The sequence below is a fragment of the Schistocerca piceifrons genome, chromosome 3 (assembly GCF_021461385.2).
Source record: "Schistocerca piceifrons isolate TAMUIC-IGC-003096 chromosome 3, iqSchPice1.1, whole genome shotgun sequence".
NCBI classification, from domain to species: domain Eukaryota; kingdom Metazoa; phylum Arthropoda; class Insecta; order Orthoptera; family Acrididae; genus Schistocerca; species Schistocerca piceifrons.
Window position 1 is genome coordinate 630,455,002 of NC_060140.1, and position 25,003 is coordinate 630,480,004.

Below are 25,003 nucleotides of genomic sequence, written 5' to 3' on the forward strand. Positions count from 1 at the left end.
CTATATAAAAGTGTGATATGAAGAGTTCCTGTTGCGCTGTAATAAAGGTTGTAATCTGATTTGATTAAATATACCAGTGAAAAAGTTATAGGGTGCTTCCCGCATTTTGCCCCAGGAAGGTACCGCAGTGTTAACGACCGCAGTAGCAGTGCATTTGAGAACTAGCCTAATACAACTTATTGTTGAATACAGAGATAGCTCTTCTAATGCCTGTAGGCAAAAGAAAAGTTCATCACTAGTGTTTGACAGACAAGTGCAATAGAAGTTTTATGGTGAAATGCTTGCTTACCTGACTGTGTGCAAATATCATGAATTAAATCCCAAAACTTTCCTCAGATACTTAAGGAAGAGGTGTACGGGTGTTTTGTTGGCGATCCTTTAGAACTACATCTAAATCTACGTCCATAATCGTCAAATAATTATGACATAAATGGCGGAGAGTACTTCCGACTGTGTGAGATATAACGACTATTCCATTCAAATTCGGGGAGAGAGAAGAATAACTGTTTAAAGGCCTTTGTGGAAGTCTAGTCAGTCTGATCTTGCCCTCACGATCCCTTCGAGAATAATACGTAGGGGCTGTAGAAGTCCATATAGTCATCATTTAAACTTGCTCCTTGAAAATTTGTAAGTAGGCTTTCTCGGGATACTTCATGTCTCTCTTCAAGAGAATGCCTGTTAGGTTTCTTCAGTGAAACAAATCTGTAACAATTCGTGCTGCCGTTCTCTGTGTATGTTCAATATCCCCTGTTAGTGCTGTCTGATACAAGTCCCACACATCTGAGCAGTATTCTAGAATTAGTCGCACGAGTGATTTTTAAGCAATCTCCTTTGTAGATTTATTTATTTTCCCTAGTATTCTATCAATAATCCGAAATCTGTCACAGGCCTTACCTACCACTGAGCCTATGTGATCGTTTCATTTTGTATCCCTAAAAAGTGTTACACGCAGGTGTTTGTATGAGTTGGTCAATAGCAACTGTGACTCGTCGATACTGTAGTCATTGGATAGTACACTTTTTCGTGTTGTAAACATACAGTTTCACGTTTCCGAACATCTGAAGCATGATACCAACGATTTCTCCAGTTTGAAGTCTTATCAAAATTTGAGTGAATGTTAGTGCTGCTTTTCTCTGATAATCTTTCCTTACAGATGAGTAAATCATCTGCGAAAGGTCTAAGGTTACTATTAACATTGTCTGCAAAGTCGTTAACAAACAACATGAACAGCAAGGGTCGCAACACACTTCAATGGAGCACTCCCAATGTTACTTCTATATCTGTCGATGACTCTCCACGCAAGACAACATGCTGTATCCTCCCTACCAACAAATCCTCAATCTAGTCACAAATTACACTTGGTACGCTATATGATTGCACTTTTGATAATAAACGTAGATACGATACGGTGTGAGACGCTTTTCGTAAAATGAGAAATTTTATGATTGTCTTAATCCATGGCTTTTTGGATTTCATGTAGGATAGAAGTATATATTGGGTTTCACATCTTCGATGTTTACAGAATCCACGCTAGTTGGCATGGAGGTAGTCAGGCTCTTCTCAGTCTGTTCTAGATACGTCATTATTTTTTGAGCTCGAAATTTGTTTTAAGACTCTACGACAATTGGGTGTCAAGGACAATGGACAGCAGGTTTTTGGAACGCTTCTGCTACCTTTCTTGTAGAGGGGTGTAACCTATACTTTCTTCCAACTAATGGGCACAGTTTTTTCTTCGAGACATCTACGATGTATTATGGTTAAAAGAGTAGCTATCTCAGCCGCCAGTTCGGTGTACAAGCTGATGAGGATTCCATCAGGCTTTGGAGCTTTGTTCAGTTTTATCAATTTCAACTGTTTCTCAGCGCCATTGACACTAATATATATCACTTGTCTTTGCAATAGTGGGAGAATTAAATTGGGACAATACCACTGGATTTTCATTTGCAATGGAACAAAAATAACATTTGAAGACAGAGTTCAGCGTTTCTGCTTTTTTTTTGACTACCCTCAATTTGAGTTCCTGTCTCGTCCTTGGTGCTGGACACTAACCTTGGCATCACTAACAACTCTTACACATAACCAGAATTTCTTCCTGTTTTGTGAGATATGCTTATTATGTTCTGCTACTGTCGTCGTTGAAGGTTTAACCTATTGACCTCTTGACAACCAAACTGTTTTCATTCACGTCTCCCTAATTTCATCCCTACCCTTTTTTACATCTGTTATGCAGTAGTTTCTACTTATTTGGAGGTTTCTTTGCAGCGCCTGTACACGATGGCGGGTCCATCCCAACACGAACTGTTCTACTAAGTACGCTTCTATAAAGCGCATGGTTAACCATTTCTAAAACTGAGCCACAGTTCTTAAACATGCTCCTCTCCAGCGTTAAATGTTTCGAGATTTTTACTAAGAGACCATATTATTGTATCTTTACATGGTTTCCTGAAAATAAAAATTCTTCTTCGTGTTTTAATTTCCCTTTGTACTTTTCAAATCTTTATTTTTATAGCTGTCTCACGGTCACTCTTACCATTTTCTGTAAGGACACCCTCAAAGATATCAGATCTGTTTGCTGCTATTAGATCCAATACATTTCCATAATGAGTGGGATTCCGAACAATCTGTTCTAGGTAATTCTCAGAGAGGGCATTTAATAATGTTACACAGGACGGCTTGTAGCGCCCACCACTTATGGAACTATAATTGTTGAAATTAAATGTCAGATGATTAAAGTCTTCACCAATGATGAGAGTGTCACTGAAATGCTTTCGTACTAGTGAACTCAGATGTCTAAATATTTTGGTTACATCTGGGTGTGAGTTTGGTGGTCGATATATGAGAATGTTAAACGCGACTACTTCCTTGGTGCCATTTGAGGCAAGTAGCGACTATGTCTTCAAAAATACTCCGCAACCCATTTTAAAGCATGTTGCCAATAGTACTTCGGGTATTGCTTTATTCAGTATATATATTCCTTTCCTCTACCGTTCACAAGAGCTGTACGGAAATAACGACTGTCGGAAAGTTTCCGTACGAGTATGAATTCCTCCGATTTTCTCGTCATGTTCGTCTCGTGAGATGTGTGTGAAACAACGTAAAATTTTACTTGGCCGTTCTTGGGGCGTACACTCTAAGAGCAGTAACAGGAAATCCGACCATGACCCACATCGTCTCTCTTGTAGCCTCTACCGCTGGAGCTGGCTGGGCATCTCTATGATCTTCTTGTGCTTTCTAAATAACCCCATCAAGATCTTCTCTAACTTCTCTATTAATCCTACACAGTAAGGTTCATTCACTGTAAGTAAGTACACTACTGGCCATTAAAATTGCTACACCACGAAGATGACGTGCTACAGACGCGAAATTTAACCGACAGGAAGAAGATGCTGTGATATGCAAATGACTAGCTTTTCAGAGCATTCACACAAGGTTGGCGCCGGTGGGGACACCAACAACGTGCTGACATGAGGAAAGTTTCCAAGCGATTTCTCATACACAAACAGCAGATGACCGGCGTTGCCTGATGAAACGTTGTTGTGATGCCTCGTGTAAGGAGGAGAAATGCGTACCATCACGTTTCCGACTTTGATAAAGGTCGGATTGTAGCCTATCGCGATTGCGGTTTATCGTATCGCGACATTGCTGCTCGCGTTGGCCGAGATCCAATGACTGTTAGCGGAATATGGAATCGGTGGGTTCAGGAGGGTAACACGGAACGCTGTGCTGGATCCCAACGGCCTCGTATCACTAGCAGTCGACATGACAGGGATCTTATCCGCATGGCTGTAAATGATCGTGCAGCCACGTCTCGATCCCTGAGTCAACAGATGGGGACGTTTGCAAGACAACAACCATCTACACGAACAGTTCGACGACGTTTGCAGCAGCATGGACTATCAGCTCGGAGACCGTGGCTGCCGTTACCCTTGCCGCTGCATCACAGACAGGAGTGCTTGCGATGGTGTACTCAACGACGAACCTGGGTGCATGAATGGTAAAACGTCATTTATTTCGGATCAATCCAGGTTCTGTTTACAGCATCATGATGGTCGCATCCGTGTTTGGCGACATCGCGGTGAACGCACATTGGAAGCGTGAATTCGTCATCGCCATACTGGCGTGTCACTCGGCGTGATGGTATGGGGTGCCATTGGTTACACGTCTCGGTCGTCTCTTGTTCGCATTGACGGCACTTTGAACAGTGCACGTTACATTTCAGATGTGTTACGACCCGTGGCTCTACCATTCATTCGATCCCTGCAAAACCCTACATTTCAGCGGGATAACGCACTACCGCATGTTGCAGGTCCTGTACGGGCCTTTCTGGATACAGAAAATGTTCGACTGCTGCCCTGGCCAGCTCATTCTCCAGATCTCTCACCAATTGAAAATGTCTGGTCAATGGTGATCGAGCAACTGCCTCGTCACAATACGTCAGTCACTACTCTTGATGAACTGTGGCATCGTGTTGAAGCTGCATGGGCAGCTGTACCTGTACACGCCATCCAAGCTCTGTTTGACTCAATGCCCAGGTGTATCAAGGCCGTTATTACGACCAGAGGTGGTTGTTCTGGGTACTGATTTCTCAGGATCTATGCAACCAAATTGTGTGAAATTGTAATCGCATGTCACTTCTAGTATAATATATTTGTCCAATGAATACCCGATTATCATCTGCATTTCTTCTTGGTGTAGCAATTTTAATGGCCAGTAGTATATTAAGAACCCGTGGATCGAGGATTATAATCTATCTCTTTCGTGGATGAATAATGTTGCATTAGGATTCTTGAAATTAATCTCATTCTGGCATCTACTAACTTTATGTAGTTATTTTATATGGTCCAGTCACATTAATGTGACCACCCTCTATTATCGACTTCAACGTGCAATAAACATTCACAGACGGCAGGTGGCAACACTAGCAGTGGAGGGAATATGAACCGTGTAAACGGGAGGCGGGCGGTGGAAAACAGTGCACTCGTTGCCGTAATGTGGACTCAGAGCGATTTATCTGATGTCCGAAACGGTACGATCATTGGCTTTCGGGCGAAAGGTAGAAGCATTTCCCAAACTGCTATGTTTATAAACTGTTCGCGTTCCGACATGGTGAAAGTATACCGTGGACGGCCAAATGGCGCTACCTAAAAGCGGTGCCAAGGCAACTGTGGTGCGCCACTTGCCACATATGACACGGATGAACGGCAGCTGTTGAGATGTTTACAGGCGATAGACGTGCAAGTGTTGACCAACAGATCGCCCAGATGAGCCATAGGGCCTCCTCAACGACCGTTCAGCGAGCGTTGCTGCGATTGGGCTTCTGCAGCAGGCGCCAGTTTTTTCACCCGTGCTGACTGCCCTATCGGCTGGAATTTGCACGCCGATACTGCAATTGGACGTCCACTGGGTGGTGGCATGTGGCCTTTTCAGACGAATCAGGTTTTATGCTCCATCAGTCTGATGGCCCTTGACGCGTAAGGTGTGAAAATCTGAAAGCAAACACCTTGCAATAATTGTCAAATGGCCAAATGTTTGTCAATTCCTAAGGGACCAAAGTGCTGAGGTCATTGGTCCCTAGACTTACACACTACTTAAACTAATTTATGCTGAGAGCAACCCACAAACCAATGCCCGAGGAAGGATTCTAACCTCCGGAGGGAGGGTTCTCTCAATCCGTGACATGGGCCTCAAACCGCGCGGCCACTCCGGGCGGCCAATAATTGTTGGGACGGTCTAGGTAGGAGGGAATTCCCTGGGTGGTGTCGTCACTATGGAAGACGCGGTGGATCAGCACAAGTATGCGTCTGTCCTTGGGGACCATATCCGCTCCAGCATTCAATTTATTTTTCCTCAGCAGGATGGCAAATGCCAATAGGACAACGCAACGTGTCACACAGCTCAAAGTGGACTGGCGTGGTTCTAAAAGCACCACGACGAATTTATCGTACTCCTGTGTCTATCAAACTCCATGCATTTAAATAAAATGGAGTATCTGTAAGACAACCTCTATCGGGCTGTTGTCGCCATGCATCCTCAACAGCTGGTCATGGCACTCGAGTCGGCACGACTCCACGTCCTACCTTTCCTTCCTTTCACATCTTCACCGACTCTCTAACTGGACGTCTCGCAGTGGTCCGCGCTGCAAAACGTGGTACTCAGGCTTTTGACAGGCGGCCACATTAACGTGCCTCGACAGTGTCTTTCACTTCTCTCGTAACACATGCTACTAGACATTCAACCACTGCGATTGTTACCAGCGATTGTGTAATCACACAATAATGGGTCTTGTCGCTAGTGTATGGGCAAAATTGAAGGTCATCTGTTAGTTCGATCTTCTGTAACTTACTTCTGTAACTTACTTGACTCTCACTTTCACTATCTGGCGTCGTGACTTCCCCGTAAACAACAGTATCATTCGCGAGCTGTCTCAGAACTTTCGACGTTATCCATTAGAAAATTTATAAATGTGGATATTTAATTATAAATAACGGGCCGATAACAGTCCCTCATGATACGTGTGAAGTTACTTATACACAACTCGGTCGCATCTTGTTAGAAACATGTACTGGTTTCTGCCATAGCAAGTCCAGGATCTAAAGTTAATTATGGTGCCTAATTCTGTATAATACTTTTTTGTTCATTATGTGACAGTCGGCAACGGTATCCAATTTCTGCTGTAAGTCATAAACTGGGGTTGCATCGACCTGCAGGCTGTTAGCTGCAGCGTTATGGATATCATGGTCGAACAGAGCTGTTCCCCACCCCCTCGTGGATACCAAAGCAAGACGTTCAGTCATTCCAACACAACGTATAATTATAGCTGCGTCTTCTCTTATTCTCTTGTAAAATAATAATAATAATAATAATAATAATAATAATAATAATAATAATAATAATAAAAGCATGCAATGCAGATTTTAACTGCACCTTTCATTGCGTAATACCTAGTAGCAAAAAGCGTGAATCACGCAAGGTCAAACTGACCGATGTATTCGGGACTGTAAAACTTGTCTCGAAGTTCTCTGCATCTCGTACTTAGCGGCTGCAAGTTGCATGCAAGACATAAAATATTCTATCTGCTGAAAGCATTTTATAACGCTATTAATTCTGCTGAAGGCAGCTTCTTTGGAATAAACAGTGCTTGAAACAGTTACTGATGAGAATAAAGAATTAAAGGATAGACGAGCACACGTAATGGAACACGATAGTCGTAAAATTGAGAAAGGATCCGGAAGACAATAATTAAAAAGAAACTTTAAATTAATCCCTGTTATTATTCAGTGAATAAGCGTGAAGGTTTACGAAAGTCGATACATATTCTTCCAACGGATTAGGTCAAAATATTCTCAGAAACAAAAAATTTAACTGATATGCTTTGAAGTTCACTTAATACAACCGTATTTACTAAGTGAGAAAGTAAAATGGAAACCGACTAATATCTGCAAATAGCTCTAACAAAAGTAAATACTAATCATCCAAAAGAGAACAAAGACTCTTACCGGACAAAAGCTAAGCTCACTTACAATTAAAACACATCTGCAAAACTTAAAAAAAAGAATAAGAAAAAAAGAAAAAACATGTAATATAGAATCACACCAGTGCAACGCTAGCAAGCAAAACTCACACCATGTATCCTGAATACTGAAATTTAGAAATGCCCATTGCAGCAATACACAAGACAATAAATAGCGTCTGAACTTAACAAGTATAACTATGTTAGCTACTGCAGGCGCTGACCCCGATAAAGCAGAGCAAGAGAAAATACCTGCCTCATGGCCCTACTTGAACTGAATCTGACCGTCTAGTCACCTAATTGATCTGTAGGACTCCGCACTCAAATTACAACTTGTAGATATGCTATATCATGCGACCAAAGATTTGACTTCCATAGCAGATGAGAGTACTGAATAGTCTCCGAACAACGCGAGTGACGGTATTCGCATGTCGATATGTAATGTGAAAGATGTTTCTAACAGATAGCTTGCACTGTACTACAACAGTTACTCAAAAAGGAAACGAACTGCCCCTTTCCCTTATCGCTCGAAAAGCTCAGTTGCCTCAGCGACTTACCAAAAACTGCTGCTAGTGGAGGAGCGAGCGCTTTCGCATAATTTGTCTAATGTGTATCAGTATCCCGTCACATTTAACTGCCTATCCTGTGTTGAACCATATTACTTGATTTTTTGTACCGCAATCACTTGACTCAATATCTGTGAGTTTGGTATTAGCGCGATGACTGAATGCAGCATCCACGTACGAGCTTCTGTGGTGAACCCATGTCGGAAAATCAAGTTCATTATTTTGGTCTTCTCTGTTTACTCCCCCGTTTCGGTACCCAATGTGCTCACTGAACGACTTTTGTTCATTTCCTGACCTTACATAAGACTAAACTGTCTTAGTTTCTTTTTTTATTATTTATCGAACGTTTTGCTGCATTGCCCTCCTTACACTCGCTATGGCTGCGCTCACCTTTTGAGTGATGACAAAATTTTGAGATCATTTTCGATTTCTCCGCTGTCTCTATGGTCCAAAGCCGTACAAACAAGGTAGTATTGTTCAAAAAATGGTTCGAGTGGCTCTGAGCACTATGGGACTCAACATCTGAGGTCATCAGTCCCCTAGAACTTAGGACTACTTTAACCTAACTAACCTAAGGACGTCACACACGTCCATGCCCGACGCTGGATTCGAACCTGCGATCGTAGCGGGTGCCCGGTTCCAAACTGAAGCGCCTAGAACAGCTCGGCCACACCGGCTGGCTAGTAGTATTGTCTAGGACACGTGTGACTGTGCACAAAGGAAAGACACCTTTCCAGTCAGGCAGCTAAACAGACTTCTTTGAATATCCCTGCATATATAACATTCCATTTGGACAAATAATGCGAGCAGGTACCAAATATGATCTGGTATCAGCTTTATCATCCACAAAAGATCTGTAGCTTTTACTAATCTTTGAGTATAAATCTTTTTTGTGTCGAGTGGGATTTTTGTGACATCCATCACTAATAAAATGTTCCAATATCTTGAAAAAATTTGGATAAATGTAACAAGTTGATAACGGTTTCTCTTACACAATTAGTAACAGCTCAATAATTATCGAATTTGGTGATGCCGGGGTAAAGGAAGATAAATATTGGGAAATTAAATCCCTGTAAATTTAGTGATAATAATGACATGTTTATATTACTGTAGTTTATTCACTAACATTGGTGTGGAGGACAATGAACAGTGTACCTGCAATATATCACTGTACATCTACTGCCGAACAACTTCAGTTATCGCAGTTAACTCCTAAAAACAAAATATCTAAGTTGCAATCAATGCTAAATAGATTGACCATACTACTTTCAACTAAAGTGTATTAATTCCCTGAACTTTTGGAGAAAATACGGAGGAATTTAACTAAGCCAGAGAAAACATGCGAAACCAAGTAGGCTTTTGTATGAGTGCATGGTTTCCCGGCGATATGAATTAATAATTTTTTTTCTGGGGCTTCCAGCCGCGTCAGGTGGTTAAAATGCCACGAGCTTCCGACCGAGCTCTCCTCAGTCATTGTCAAGTGGTAAGACTGACTGCTGTGTCACTTTTTTTTCTTCATTGTTATTTCAATACCTTACACAAAAGGTGGGCCGGCAGCGGCAATATTACGCTGCTCTACGGCCGCAGATAGTATAAATAGACACAAGGAAGACACAGAAAAACAAAACATAATGGTGGACAATAAACAGTAGACACTTGAGTAAAAAACAGGGAGCCGTTCACAGGTGTAGCAAAAGAAAAAAAAAATCACGTTCACCACTTGTACACGGACACTGATGACTGAAATGACACACGTGAACGATGGAGCGTGGGCGGTGAAAACACTAAAGCACTAACACGACGCACACACAAAGAACTGATGGCCATGATCTCCAGCGCACGATTGTTCACTTGACGTGTACGACTCCGGGGACCTGCCAAAAGGGGAAAAGGTTCGGGGAGGAGGGAGAGGGGAGGGTCTAGATGCCAGTTGCAGAGGCGATGGGAGGGGGAGGAAAGAAGGTATGGGGGGTAGGGGAAGCCCAGAGGGAGGAGGGGGAAGGTAGGAGGAGGGAGAGAGGGTGCCCTAAGGAAAAAACACAGGGTGTCGAAGGGGAGGATAAAAGTTGATGGGAGGGGTAGATGGAGGGTATGAGGGCATCATCAGGGAGGGGGAGTTGGTGGAAGCCACCTTGGGCGAGGGTATGGAGAGTGGAGAGATGGAGAGCAGGTGGGACGTGGGAATACATGCTGTGTCGCAGTGGCCGCGTCGTTATATAGCCGCACTGTTCGCTGTGACGTCACTAGTGGCGAGGAAGAGAGCACTAGTGATGTCACAGCCAGCAGAGCAGCTATATAACGACGCGGCCACGGTGACACAGCAGTCTGTCTCACCACTTGACAATGACTGAAGAGAGCTCGGTCGAAAGCTCATGGTATTGTAACCACCAGATGCAGCTAGCTAGGCTTTATTTTCAAAACAAAAAAAATGTTCAAATGTGTGTGAAATCGTATGGGACTTAACTGCTAAGGTCGTCAGTCCCTAAGCTTACACACTACTTAGCCTAAATTATCCCAAGGACAATCACACACACCCACGCCCAAGGGAGGATTCGAACCTCCGCCGGGACCAGCCGCACAGTCCATGACTGTTCGAAATAGAAAATGTGCCAGATCTGCGAACGTATTGAAACGTTACACATCATCATGATGACTCAGAACGCAGAAACTGTCTGTTAGTAAAACGATCATATTCATTTGGAATGTGTGCAGTTCACCAAATCATTAAAGCAGCCTTTTTCGTATCGATAAAATCGTCTGTTTCCCGTGGGGAGGAGAGGGAGGGTTGACACCACCGCTGAGCAACGCCAGCAACCGAGCGAGGTGGCGCAGTGGTAAGCACACTGGACTCACATTCGGGAGGACGACGGCTAAATCCCGCGTCCGGCCATCGTGATTTAGGTTTTCGGTGATTTCCCTAAAGCTCTCCAGGCAAATGCCGGGATGGTTCCTTTGAAGGGGCACGGCCGACTTTCTTCCCCGTCCTTCCCTAATCCGAGGAGACCGATGGCCTCGCAGTTTGGTCTCTTCCCCCCAAGCAGCCCAACTCAACGCCAGTATGTGGTGGAAAGTCTCCTACCTCGGATTCAGGCTTGAATCCGTCCTGGCATACAACAGATGAGATCTTCAAGCCCCTCAGTCCAGGTCCAAAGTGTCCCACTCTTCAATGGCAATTCTGCATAAGTCGTGCAGAACATGTGGCCGTTGTCGACGTCCATGAATAGCTCGTTTCAGTCGATCCCACACGCGTTTAATTGGAGTCATGTCCGGTGAACAGGCAGGTCACTCCATTCTGCTGATCCTAGAATGCTAAAACAATGCGTTCACAAGCGCAGCACGATGAGCACTCGGCTTATAAATCAGGATGAGATTGCCACCAAAATGTTTGTGATACTCTCCCACTACTGGTTGCAGAATCTCCTCCCCATCCCGTAGTGCAGTGAGAATGCACTCACCAACCACATAAGGTGCACAGTGACACTATGTAATTCCACCACAGAACATCACTCCACCACCTTGTTGCACATGTGTGACACAGTGTTACAGGCATTCGATATTATCAGGTTGTCTCCAAACACCTTATCTGCGGTTATTAGGATACAAACAGATCCGAGTTTCGTCCGTAAATAGCATCTGACACCGATCCTGTTCATTCTGCATTATTTCTTGCCCATCTATAAAGAAGTCCATGGTGTATTGTGTACGATGTGGTGCTCGCTATCTTTATCGAGAATGGAGATTCTCACGATGCAATCGTCTCCTAACAATTTCATGCCGTACGTGATGTCATTTAGCCTCTTTGAACGCCGAATTCAGTTCTGGAGCAACCAGTCCATGGTTCACTTGACTCAAAAGTCCTAGGTATCGATCATTTTGTGCACCAGACGGAAATGGACATTACACTACCTGTCAATTGGAACCGACTTCACATCACTCTGACTCCAGTGTACACGTCGAGCAAATAACCTAGTTGACAAGCCTTCTATGTGTAACGTGATGATACGGACCCGCTCACTGGTCACGACTGTCTTTCATGACATGACGGATGTTCACTTTAGAGTTTCACAGATCCCTCTAATGCTTCGCTACAGGTCCTTTACTTTCAACCGAAATGCTGAAACTGTGGCGTTCTACACGTAAGTAGCTCTCGCAGTAACTGTGTCTTTGTGTGTGTTTACAAAGAACGTCAGCTGACCTTACGATCGGTATAGAAACCACTGACTGTAGCACCACACCTGCATGGCATATCGGAGTACCAGAATGTAAAACGTTTGTTAATTTGCGTAAATTCGCATACACTGCTATATTCTGCCCTCCTTCATTAGAAAAAAAATGAAATGTGCAATTGCAATACCGGTGCCGAGCAACAGCTTGATAATTAATCAACCGTTGCACTACCGTTACTTAGTCAGGTTTCCAGTTTGAGTTGTGCACAATTGCATGAGGAGTTGCTGCTGACACACCAGTGTGGAGTGCTAAATGGCGCAACGCCTTTTTCTGACGGCCCTCCAAGGTCGCTCCTTACTTGTCTAGTTCGGCTAATGCTGATTCGCCACCTGCGGGAGTCCGTGGAATGGGCCGGAGTGTGGAGAGCCGGTAACGTGGCTCACACGCAAAGCCGGACACAGCTCTTGCCTCGTGCGTGAAACAGCCTGTACTCTAATGAGGGTTTCCAACGGAGTGGCAGTTCTGTGGTACCACAGCGTTACGATGAGTGTCATATTCGTCATAATTTGGCTAAGTTTCGAGATAGGGAGGCAGCGCAATATTGCTAGAGATTTTCAGTTACCGCACAGGAGTAAATAATAAGAAAAAGATAGAGGCCGTCATATGTGGACAAATATCGTGGATAAAACTAATAACTTCCCTGCGAGAGGCTTGTTACGTTCGCAAACTGATAGCGAATGGGGCAACAAAATAGGACCGGCTTACAGCATCAGAAATATAGTCAGGTGGATCTGACGGATGCATCTCAGTCTCCTTACGCAACCACCCAGGTAGCATGCAACTACATGCATTTCTTTACTTTTAATGGCCAAACGGATGTTAATTTATGAATAACCCTCGTAACAGTAAGGAAAAAATATTTAAATAAAATTCTTCTTACTATCACACGTTTTAAAACGGACTAAAATGTATACAATAATTTCTCCTAACCCCATACAAATAGTCCTGAAAATTAGTGCTTGTGAATTGTTAATAGCCGTGACAGTAAATGTAGACTGTAAAAAGAAAATCTTGGGGCGTATGCGATAGATAATTTATTAACAAATTGTAGAACTAAGTTAGTTTTAATATACCGTAAGCGATATGAACTGTTGTTTGATTTTTCGCAATGACAGCCCCTCTCTACACTCCCTACTATTGTCCGCTACACGCTCCCTACTTTTTCGCTTTAAATTTTACATGTATTGTCACAGCTATTGAAAATTCGCTATCATAGATTTTGAAGACTATCTGTATGGGGTTAGTAATCTATATGTGGTTAAGATAATTTATTTTATAATTTCAGTACGTTTTAAATACAGTTTGTACTAAGAAGTTTTTAATTAAATAATTATTTTATGCTTTTTAGTCTTGTGCATGCGAAATATTTCAAAAATTGCTCTGAGTACTATGGGACTTAACTTCTGAGGTCATCAGTCCCCTAGAACTTAGAACTACTTAAACCTAACCAACCTAAGGACACCACACACATCCATGCCCGAGGCAGGATTCGAACCTGTGACCGTAGCGGTCGCGCGGTTCCAGACTGTAGCGCCTAGAACCGCTCGGCCAATCCGGCCGGCGAAATGTTTCAATCGCTTTCAACATTTTAACGATTTTACAACTGGGACATGTGGTAAATTTCAGGTGCATTTCAGTTTGTCTTCACCTGAGTCAACCAACATATTTCTTCCTCCTGTTTACATCGCGTGAAAAGACGGAGAATGTCAAAATTAGAGAGAACCGAATTCAGAGGGAGGCTTACCAGCAATGTTTCTAGCTAGCTGGAATCTCGAGAGCTGCTCATCAGCAGTGTGCACCAGGAAAGTCTATATTTACCCTGTATACATTGTGTCTGAAGCCTTTTGGGTTAAATTGAAACAGGTGATAGGGGGTCCACAATCAATTATACTAAGATAGAGAAGCAATGGTCGGAGTTGCATATTTGCACACCGCATTATAACAACATAGCTGATAGTAACTATTCAAAGCGACGACTGCCAGTCTCAATGCACGCGTGACAACGTTGCATGAAGTTCTGCTGTACTCTCTCAAAATCGCTGGTGTCTATTAACCAGGCAGCTTCGACCCTAGGAAGCAGGTCTTCATCCGTTTCAACGAGGGTTTCATATGCTAACGTCCTCACCTAACACCAGAGGAAAAAGTCGAGAGGGGTGAGATCCGGCGATGGTGCTGGCCATGGGACAGGACTTCCCCCAGCAATCCAGCGAAGAAGGTAGGTAACAGTTCAGGCTCTCACGGTCATAGAAGTGGGCTGGTGCACAATAGCGTTAAAATGACATCCTTTCGCTGACAACAAGGGATACAGTGTTCAAGAACTGTCTCGGCACAACTGACTGGAACACCACATAACGTGGGCAAGTCAAATGAGGAAACAGCAAATAAGACATTAATTGCTAGACGCCCCATAGTTAACGGTTTCAATATCCCAACGTATCATATAACCAAGAAACTAAACAAACTACTGACAAAATTCAACACATGGGAAAATTAATATACAATTTAAATTCTATAAAATCGGCAAGTAAAATTAAAATATATAAATCCCAAATAATGCCAAATTTGTATCATTCGACATTATAAACGTACCTTCAGATATTCCCATACCAGAAACAACTGAAATCATCCAATAGAACCGCTTTAGGTACAGAAAATTACCAACCACAGGAATGCAAGAGATAACACTTCTTCACAAAATGACATGCCATAGAACTACTTCACATTTAACAACAAAATTTACAGACGAGCTGACGGGGTTAGCTGGAAGAATAGCTGATATCTTCTTAAGCAAACCAGAAGAAAAATTTTTCAGATCACACAATCAACTCATAAACAAATTTATATATTACCACAGATACGCGGATGACACACTACTGCTAACAGAATGGACAGAAATGGACACAAAACTAATCCACCAAGAGCTTCGCAGTGTACACCATAAAATAAAATTTACTACGGGAAAGGAAAAGTACAAATCCATTGCTTTTCTGGACCTAATAATAAGCAACAGTAATAACAAACACATCTTCTAAATTTATAGAAAAAGATCTCAACCGATACCATAATACAATTCCCGTCACCCAAAATCCGATAAATATGCATTCTTCCATTCTATGACAAACAGAATTATACACTGAAACTTTCTGGCAGATTAAAATTGTGTGCCGGACCGATACTCGAACTCGGGACCTTTGCCTTTCGCAGGCAAGTGCTCTACCAACTGAGCTACCCAAGCACGACTCACGCTCCCTCCTTACAGCTTTACTTCCGCCAGTACCTCGTCTCCTACCTTCCAAACTTTACAGAAGCTCTCCTGCGAAACTTGCAGAACTATAACTGCTGAAAGAAAGGATATTGCGGATACATGGCTTATCCACAGCCTGGGGAATGTTTCTAGAATGAGATGTTCACTCTGCAGCGGAGAGTGCTGTGATATGAAACTTCCTGGCAGATTAAAACTGTGTGCCGGACCGAGAGTCGAACTCGGGACCTTTGCCTTTCGCGGGCAAGTGCTCTACCAACTGAGCTACCCACGCACGACTCACTCCTCGTCCTCACAGTTTTACTTCCGCCAGTACCTCGTCTCCTACCTTCCAAACTTTACAGAAGCTCTCCTGCTAACCTTACAGTCTCGGTCCGGCACACCGTTTTAATCTGCCAGTAAGTTTCATATCAGCGCACTCTCCGCTGCAGAGTGAAAATCTCATTCTAGAATTATACACTAATCATTTGAATCACAAGTCATACACAATGGAATAAAAACTCTAGAATATGTGTCACTTAAAATGACTTCGATTCAGGTATAGTACATCGAAGAGACCATGAGTATAAAATCAGAGAGATTAGAGCCCACACAGAAGCATAGCGACAATCCTTCTTTCCACGAACAATACGAGACTGGAATAGAAGGGAGAACCGATAGAGGTACTCAAGGTACCCTCCGCCACACACCGTCAGGTGGCTTGCGGAGTATGGATGTAGACGTAGATTATAATACGAAAAAGCCAAACCTAAACACCAATAGATAAACCAAAAAATAACATTCATACGATAAATTCGACCAAAAAAGAAAAACACATACACACGTGCCACTTACATGGCGAATATCTCAAACAGACTAAATGCTGCGTTAAAAAACGCATCTATAAAACTAGGTTTCAAAACATCTAACAACCTAGGCACAAAACTCCATTCAGCAAAAGCCGCAATTCCAGAAATATGTTGGAATATACAAAAGTAACTGCGAAAAATATTACAACGGCCCTATTAGGTGATCTTGAACAATGTCCAACCATACGTTGACAGTGAATCGTCGCTGGTGGCCGCGGATGTGGTGGGGCGAGGATTTTCCTCACTCCAGACATGTGTGCGCCGTAGCAGTACGTGCATTGAGATTGGCAATCACCGCTTTGAACTGTTACTTTGAGCTACATTGTTGTTATGCGGTGTGCTCTGTGTATGGTCACAACAGAATAAATATGCATTTGCAACCATTGATTCCCTATCTTGGTATAATCTGTTGTAGACCCACTATGAAATGTCTCATTTGACCCGAAAGGTTTGAGATACCCTTTATACTGTAATGCTTTTGATCACCATATCATTTTGCGCAAACATTGTACTAATTTTTGCATAACAGTGTCGTGAAGAGCTTCGGTGTTTTGCCAGCTGGTGAGACGATTATTGTGATTGCAGAAGTGCTGACGCTAGAGGCGGAGGATCGTGTTTAGCAGCGAGCGACAGGCGCACGTGGTGGAGGCGTCGCCTGGCGACGACTCGTTCCGCTACCGCATCACGTGGCGCCGCGGCGCGGCTTCGTGCAACCACAGCTGCTCCAGCTCGAGCGATCTCTACTCGTGAGTACCGACGCCTCTGAGGCGACCGCGGAGGGCGCCGTCGACGCCGACGACGACGACGACGAGAAGGACGACGATGGAGGCGGCGCCGATCCCGCCGCCGCGGGATGACAGTGGCACCCAGAGGCGCCCGCGCCGTGCGTCCGGACCGACGCCGCCGCCGCCTGGTGGCCGACTACGGTGAAGCGCGTGCTGGTGCTGGGCAGCCGACTCCTGGACACTGGCAGGTACCTGCTGGAGACAGTCCTCCAGTCCCTGCTGCGCTGCGTCTCCGCCGTCGTCCAACTATTCGTGCCGGACACCTCGAAATCTAGCTGTCCGGACGCTTGCTAGCTGCAGTCTGTCGGGCAGACCAGCGGCGACGCTAAAAGGTACTCCTGCGAAGTGACAGTCGTCGTCCCTCTAATATCTCAGTGCTTGTGTACAGTAATAAATGCACCAAATTCCAATTGTGTGGCTTGAAAAAGCTACAAATTATAAACAACCTCATATTTAGGTGATCATACGTAACGAGATATATTCGTGTATTTCTGTACACATTCGTAATCCGTCTAAGATTCAGCTGACTGAAACTGATCGACGCGTATGGAGCAGTGAAATTAAAGGCTGAATTACAGACAGTGTGCTCTCCGCAATGACTTTGCCGTAACTCGAAGTCAAAGTATGTCTTACCTTGCACTTACGAAAGTTTTTGATATAATTAAGTAAAGTATAACGACTGAATATAAAGCACATATATTATGGTGAACATTACATGCGAGCAGAATTTCAGAATTTGAAAAGTGAAATTTACAAAGCGATGTTTCGAACGTACTTATCTTACTCGGAAGAGCAAAAAAAATATTTTCTCTTACGATATCCGGAAAACACTGTATCAACTATATTTACAAATTTAAACGGAGAGAGAGAAGTGAAAGCTGTTGAAAACACTAATCGCAGCGTTTGCTCATTTTGCACAAATCACATGTTATATTAAACCATCATGTACCAAAATTGTGAAATTTAAATTTTTACCAGAACAATTTTCATGATAACGAATTTTACTACCAGTATGAGTGAAACCGTTTTACGGAATACGTTTACAATGTACATCTACATCTTCATACATACCACGCAAGTTACCGTGTGGTGCGTGGCGGAGGGTACCCTGCACCACTACTAGTCATTTCCTTCCCTTATTCCTGAAATAGAGCGAAAAAGGCTGCTATATGCCTCCGTACGAGCCCTAATCTCTCTAACCTTATTTCAGGGTCCTTGCGCGAAATGTACGTTGGCGGCTGTAGAATCGTTATGCAGTCAGTCTCAGATGCCGGTTCACTAAATTTTCTCAATAGTGTTCCACGAAAAGTAATCGATTTCTCTCCAGTGATTACCATTTGAGTTCCCGAAGCAACTCCATCATACCTGTATGTTGTTCGAACCCACCAATAACAAATCTACAGCCCGCCTCTGAATTGCTTCTAAGTCTGCCTTAATCCTACCTGGTGCTGATCCCAAACACTCCAACAGTTCTCAACAATGGGTCGCACTAGTGTCCTATATGCGGTCTCCTTAACAGATGAACCACACTTTCCTAAAATTCTCCAAATAAACCGAAGTCGAGCATTCACCCTGCCACAGTCCTCACATGCTCATTCGATTTCGTATTGTTTTGCAGTGATACGCCTGTATATTTAATCGACGTTACTGCATAAAGCAGCACGCTTCTAATAGAGTATTCGAAGATGATGGGTTTGTTTTTCCTACTCATCTGCACTAACTTACATTTTCTACATTTAGAGCCACCTGCCATTTATCACACCAACTACAGGTTATCTAAGTCATCTTGTATCCTCCTACAGTCACTCACCTCCAACACCTTCCCGTAAATCCCAGCATCATCATAAATAGTTGAAAACTGCTGCTTACCCTGTCCGCCGGATCATTTATGTATATAGAAAATAACAGCGGTCGCATCACACTTCCCTAGGGCACTCCTGACGGTGTCCTTGTCTCTCATGAACATTCACTGTCCACGACAACACACGGGGTTCTGTTACTTAAGAAGTCTTCGAGCCATTCCATACCTGGGAACCTACTCCGTGTGCTTGTATCTCCGTTAATAGTTGTCAGTGTTGCACAGTACATAGAACTCAGTGTACACAGAACTTAGAATCAGCCTTCATTTGTTAGTACTTTTTTTTACCAACAGTTCCTTTCTACTCTGGACTTCTTGCCATTTCTGAATGATTGCTCTCTAGTTGAGTTATGTCTAGCAGGACGCCATGTTTTTCCCAGAATGCATGCTTTCTCTGTGGCGCTTCTTTTGTAAATGTTAGCGAAATGATATCTTTTATATCTCCTAGAATATCTGGCTGTAAACTTTTCTGACGGTGTGTAAAACAAAATGGGCTGCCATGTACGACGACTGACTAAAATTAGCTGGACTTGAATATCCTCATAACATTTAACCGCTGAAGTTATATGGAGGAAGGAAAATGACCCCTCAAAAATTTCCATCCAACACTATTAGCAGTGTTAAGTCTGCCCATTAGCTGAATGGTCAGCGCATCGGATTGCCACGCATGGGGTCTCGGGTTCGATTCCCGGCTGGGGTGGGAGGTATTCTCCCCCCAGGGACTGGGTGTTGTGTTGTCCTCATCATCATTTCATCCCAATTGTCGACGCGCAGGTTGCCCAATGTGGCGTCGCACTCAATAAGACCTGCACTTGGCGGCCGAACTTCCCGAATGGGAACTCCCGGCCGCTGACGCCATACGTTCCTTTCATTTTTTAGCAATGTTGAGTTACCTCTGTAGATGTTTCTTGAACGAGATGATGTGTTGGGCTCAGCCCACTTTAATAAATTTAAGCGAAATTATTTGTGTAATCAGTTGATCTCAAGTAATTAGTTTCATGCAGTAAACAATCAATTTTCAAATTTTTCTGATCTTTCTCCAACACTATTCGTTTTAACCTCATTTTATTTACGAACAGAACATCTCAACGAATACTGACGAAGTCAGAGTTTTTGATTAAGAACAATAACGGTATTTTGCTTTCCTGGGTACCGCTTTTCTTTCATTGTTTTGCATTGAGGCATTCTATTCTAGTTGGATCACTCTCGGCTCGACTCTCTTTATAAACCTGTTAAACATGGGGTTCACTCTATAACGCCATTAAGAGTGCTAAAAATTACACTCGTACAAACATTGCTATTAAAAGACGGTTGAGTCATTGGTATTACTGATCTCAGTAGGAGAGAAAATCGCGTTTGTGCTCTGTGAATGGGACCCATAAAGGAATTGTATTCGATCCCTCTTAGGAATGTCGCCTCTGAATTGGTTTGTCCCATCTGTTTACGCATGGACGTAACTACAATTCGAAATTGCTGCCAATCAGGTAGCAGTACAATATCAAATAAATATGGGGAAGTCTTGTTTTTAATCATAATAAATTTTAATCTACAGACGATGTATGTCGTTCATATTGAAGAGTCGTTTCCTACATGTCGTGTATTTTCAATTAACTTGCCATTCTCTATTATATGTGCACACTCTCCTGGATACGTGATTGAAAACTGAAATCAATCTGAACTTTTCCAGAATGAAATAACTTACCATGTGGATCCAGACACTTCAGTAACTGCATACATTCTAGTTGATATTGACGCGTGGTTCGACTACATTAATTTTAACATGATATCATGAAACGTACACCAAGTATACTCTCTTAAATTGTATCTTCTTAAAATTAGTTTTATGTGTTTTGCGACTGGATACGGTATTTCTATTGTTGGTAACGCACAAATCACTTCCATAGAAAAGAGTCTGTAATTCGGTTTCAGGCATATGACTTTTGCCGTGATGTTCAAAGGTTAGATAAGTTGTCCCAAGTGAATGTTGACAGTTGTCTAAGTATTTCAAATTAAGAGATATATCTGCATTTTGTAATTAAAACTATTTTTGTGATATAGAGTAAGTTAAATTCTGATCGTGCCCGTGAATCCGTAGCGTATGTGAACGGATTTCTCCATATCGCTTGCTCAAAGACTGAAGTCCCTGATTCTGTGATAATAATGAAAATGTGTCACACTGTTTTTCTATGTGTACTTGGTTGATTCTGAATGTCATAATGTTCCATTTTATCGGTGTTTGAATAAAGCTAAATGTGTTATTACCCATTGTTCTCCTGTACCTATTTCCATCTGAGGAGTACTATACCAGCCTACAGCAAGAGGTAAGTTCATTAAAATTGCTTATAACCTTTCACGAGCGTGATACAAAATTCATTTACAGTAGTGCTTTTTATATACAGGATTAACAGCAGATGCTGAAGAAGTAGACCACTCAGTACATAAGTTCTCTCATGCTCTCAACGTACTAACAACCGTAATTCAGAAATATTTTCCATATAGTTACCGTACACTATGTGGCACGAGCAAGAGGCCATTGTAATTTCTGTCACAAACTTGAAGACTTAATGAGGATGCAGATGCAGACTGCAATATATTTTGACTGTGTTGCGTATACTTACGCATGGATGACGTGTGTGTAGTGTGTGTGTGTGTATGTGTGTGTGTGTGTGTGTGTACGCGTGCGAGCGCAGAGGCGAGTAGGTAGCTGTGTAACATTGGTAGTTTCAGAAAGAAGTGTGTGTGTCGGTGAATCGGTAATAACTACCAATGAGCTGGTCTCTACCGGTTCAAGATGCCGGATGTCTACAAATCCGTTGACGTGTCACCGTAGCGGCCATGTTATTCACACTTACAAGATTTATAGAAAATACCGTATACAAATTTAAAAAAAGATACCTCAGTTTTCATCCTTGCTTCTAAAGAGTAAAGTATGTTAAATTGTACGCCGTTTCCGTAAAGGAGAGGACATTACAAAAGTAATAACAACTAAATTCGGCATCTATTCCAAGTAATATAATTTTCGTACGTAGGATGCCACCAGTAAAAATGAAATAAAAGTTTCGGAAAATATATTCGAGTTTAGGTCATTTAAAGAATTTGTGAAACTGCTATGGCTCCAGTAAAATCAGTTAGTCTTTCGTGGTACCGTCCAGTTGACATAGTACCCAGCATTTGTGGCTTGTTCTTCACTTAGCGGCTGTCCATTTCCGTGTCTTCTCGGTAATCACTATCTTCGTAAGAATTTATTTGCAGTTACAGAGCTTCAATCCATTCACATCGTATATTATTACATTACACTTCGTTTGAATTTATCAATCAGATTGTACTTATCACTTATTTTACATATGCCCTTAAAACAATACTAAGAACGCATCATAAATCATACATAATTGTTCTACAGGATTTATAGTTAAGATTTAGCCATATTATTTCTTACACACAGATATTATATTTTATTCTGCTCTGCCTCCTCCTTCTCCTCCTCCTTATTCTCTTCATTTTCCTCTTTCGTAGTGATTTTTCAGTCAGACTAGAACTCTGGAGCGCACTGATTTCCGTCGGATGTGCGTATGCACTCTTAGTCTTGTGGACTACGTTCGTCGTGAACCTTTGGAGGCCTGTTGTTAACCTGCCGGCACTTCTATAACAGTTACCTTTGGAGAATTTCCTTCATATCCATCGTTTATCATTGAAATTTACCAATTCTACAGCCCGTCCCCACTTCACTTCAATAACTACGCACTGAAAAAATTATTTTTGTCTGTGTTTATTTGTGTAGTACCTGTGTGATTCCTTTTGAGTTATTTCCTTGTACAAAAACATGGCAGTACACACAGAAAACTTTACGTCTGGAACAAACAGAAGTACTTGACATTAACATATTGATTAATTTTTTACATGCTTTCTATATCTTATCCGTCATTCATTTTACTGTCGCCAATGTTTAGTGTGTGCTGCAGACACCTGAACCAATAAATTTGCTAAGCTTTCTAATCATCAACGTATCACTAACAATAAGCAGTACTTTTACAGTATTTTATTTGGGTAAAATATTGTTAAGCTCTACTTAAATATAAATCCTGCTGCGTATCTGAGGAATTATTTTTGCGTTTTTCATTGTATACTGAATTCAAACAACTTTGTAAAAGTAACATAGATACTTTAACGTTCACAAATTAGAGTTATCTTGCAACTGATGGTAACTTCGAAGTTTGGGACAAGTGCTTTTACAAGAGTGTAATCTCCAGAGTAAGTAGCCCAATTTCTACTAGCATACGTCTCATCAGATGTCGAAAGGAAATAAACTCGAAAAACACCCATTGGACCGTGGGAGAAAAATGTGCCACGAGACAGAGATCTAACCAGCAACCAGTTACAAGAAGATACAAAGTATCAAGGAAAATTTTGTGTCTTGGCCAGTTAAGGTCCCCGCGTAGCAAGAATAAATTAACTTTGTTTCAACTCAGAACTGAATTCAACAATACGGTTATTCGAACGTGAATTCGTACTACTCGATTACAATCCACCGATCGTCACCGACAGGGCATTGGGAGAGCTCTACAAGGGCAACGTCGGTGCAGCTGTGTCGGTGGAAAGCAGTAGAGCTCAAGGATGGTCCAGGAGAGAGGATCTAGCGAGGCGAAAGCTCACATAGCCTGTAGGAGAAAGTGTGCTCACTGCTGACGAGGGCTGTTCTCTGACCGGTGGCAGCAGTGTTGGCCATTGTGAGACTCCATTGTAAGACGCTACTGCCCTGACAGTTGTCATCGAGATGTGATGGTGCCGACGAATCAGTGAAGCAAGTGACATGGCACAGATGCTGTCTAAATAGTGCACAAAAGCCATGGTGAGCGAACATACGTAGTATCAAAAAGTATGATAATCACTGGTGAGACAAAATCCACTCCTTGTCACAGAGTCTTGCGTTATGGCCAAGTGAGCAACCCCAACTCAAAACTTCATAGAACAACACAGTTATTTGGATGGGAATCCACACTACCTGGTTAGAGATCGCTGATAATCACTGACGTTGCACTGGGAGAGTTCTGACAAGGGCGATGTTGGTTCAGCCATAATGGCAGAGATCAGTAGAGCTCGAGGACGGTTCAGAAGAGAGGCCCTGGTATAGCAGAAACTCATAGCCAGTCAGAGAGAGCATGGCTGCTGTAGATGATGCAAAGAGATGAGCTCCATCAGAAAGGCCGCGGACATGGCCAATGTAATCTGGGAGCGACAGTGAATTGCCCACTGACAGACGTGTCATAAGTGCTGCCAGCGTTGGACCCAGCATGGAGAACTCGAATGAGATGCAGAGTAAGCACTCAGAAGCGGTTTCGAGCGAACTACTCCACTGGAGCAAAGACAGATCCATCTGAAGGACCGGTAGATGCATTTGACTTGGCCACAGAAATTCCCAATGTAAACAAGTGCAGAGCGGCCAGGTGGCGTTCTTAATAGGCGCTTGGCAGAAGAATACTGATGTGACGATCAGTGGGCAAGTGCCCCGTGGAGGAGGAATCGGTGCCTGCGATGGGAGTACTGGTTGCGGTGAATCTCATGCATCTAGCGGCAAAGGTAGCGCCACATGTTACTGTGACGTTGGAGACGCGCTTGACAACAATTCAGTGTGCTTATGTTATCGTCAGATTGCTTTCGGTAAATCTCCTGCGGTGGTGCCGCCAGCAGCCACAGAGTCCGAAGCCAGCAGTATACGTCTCTGTTGCTTGCAGGTGGAACTCAGGCTGATACAATAGAAAACACTGCATGATACCTGCAAATTCCATTCAGACGACATACAGTTAACCCAATCTCAGTGACTTTCTCATCTGCAATGATAGCACTACTGGAGGGACATTAATTCTCAGTTTTCCTGTTCTCTCCACTACTCAAACTACATATTCCGATACTCTTCTGACAGTATTATTAATATTTTCATGTCAAGATCCAG

General features: G+C 42.8%; 1 protein-coding gene across 1 annotated transcript in view; it reads left to right on the forward strand.

Annotated features, from left to right (window-relative positions):
* The window catches only part of LOC124788905 (cholecystokinin receptor-like), a 149,213-nt gene extending 132,180 nt beyond the window's left edge, over window positions 1–17,033 (forward strand). Inside the window, exon 2 of the mRNA XM_047256188.1 lies at window positions 16,943–17,033. Within this exon, the coding sequence (XP_047112144.1) occupies window positions 16,943–17,033 (91 nt within the window). The remainder of the gene's footprint in view (window positions 1–16,942) is intronic.
* The last annotated feature ends 7,970 nt before the right edge of the window (window positions 17,034–25,003 follow it).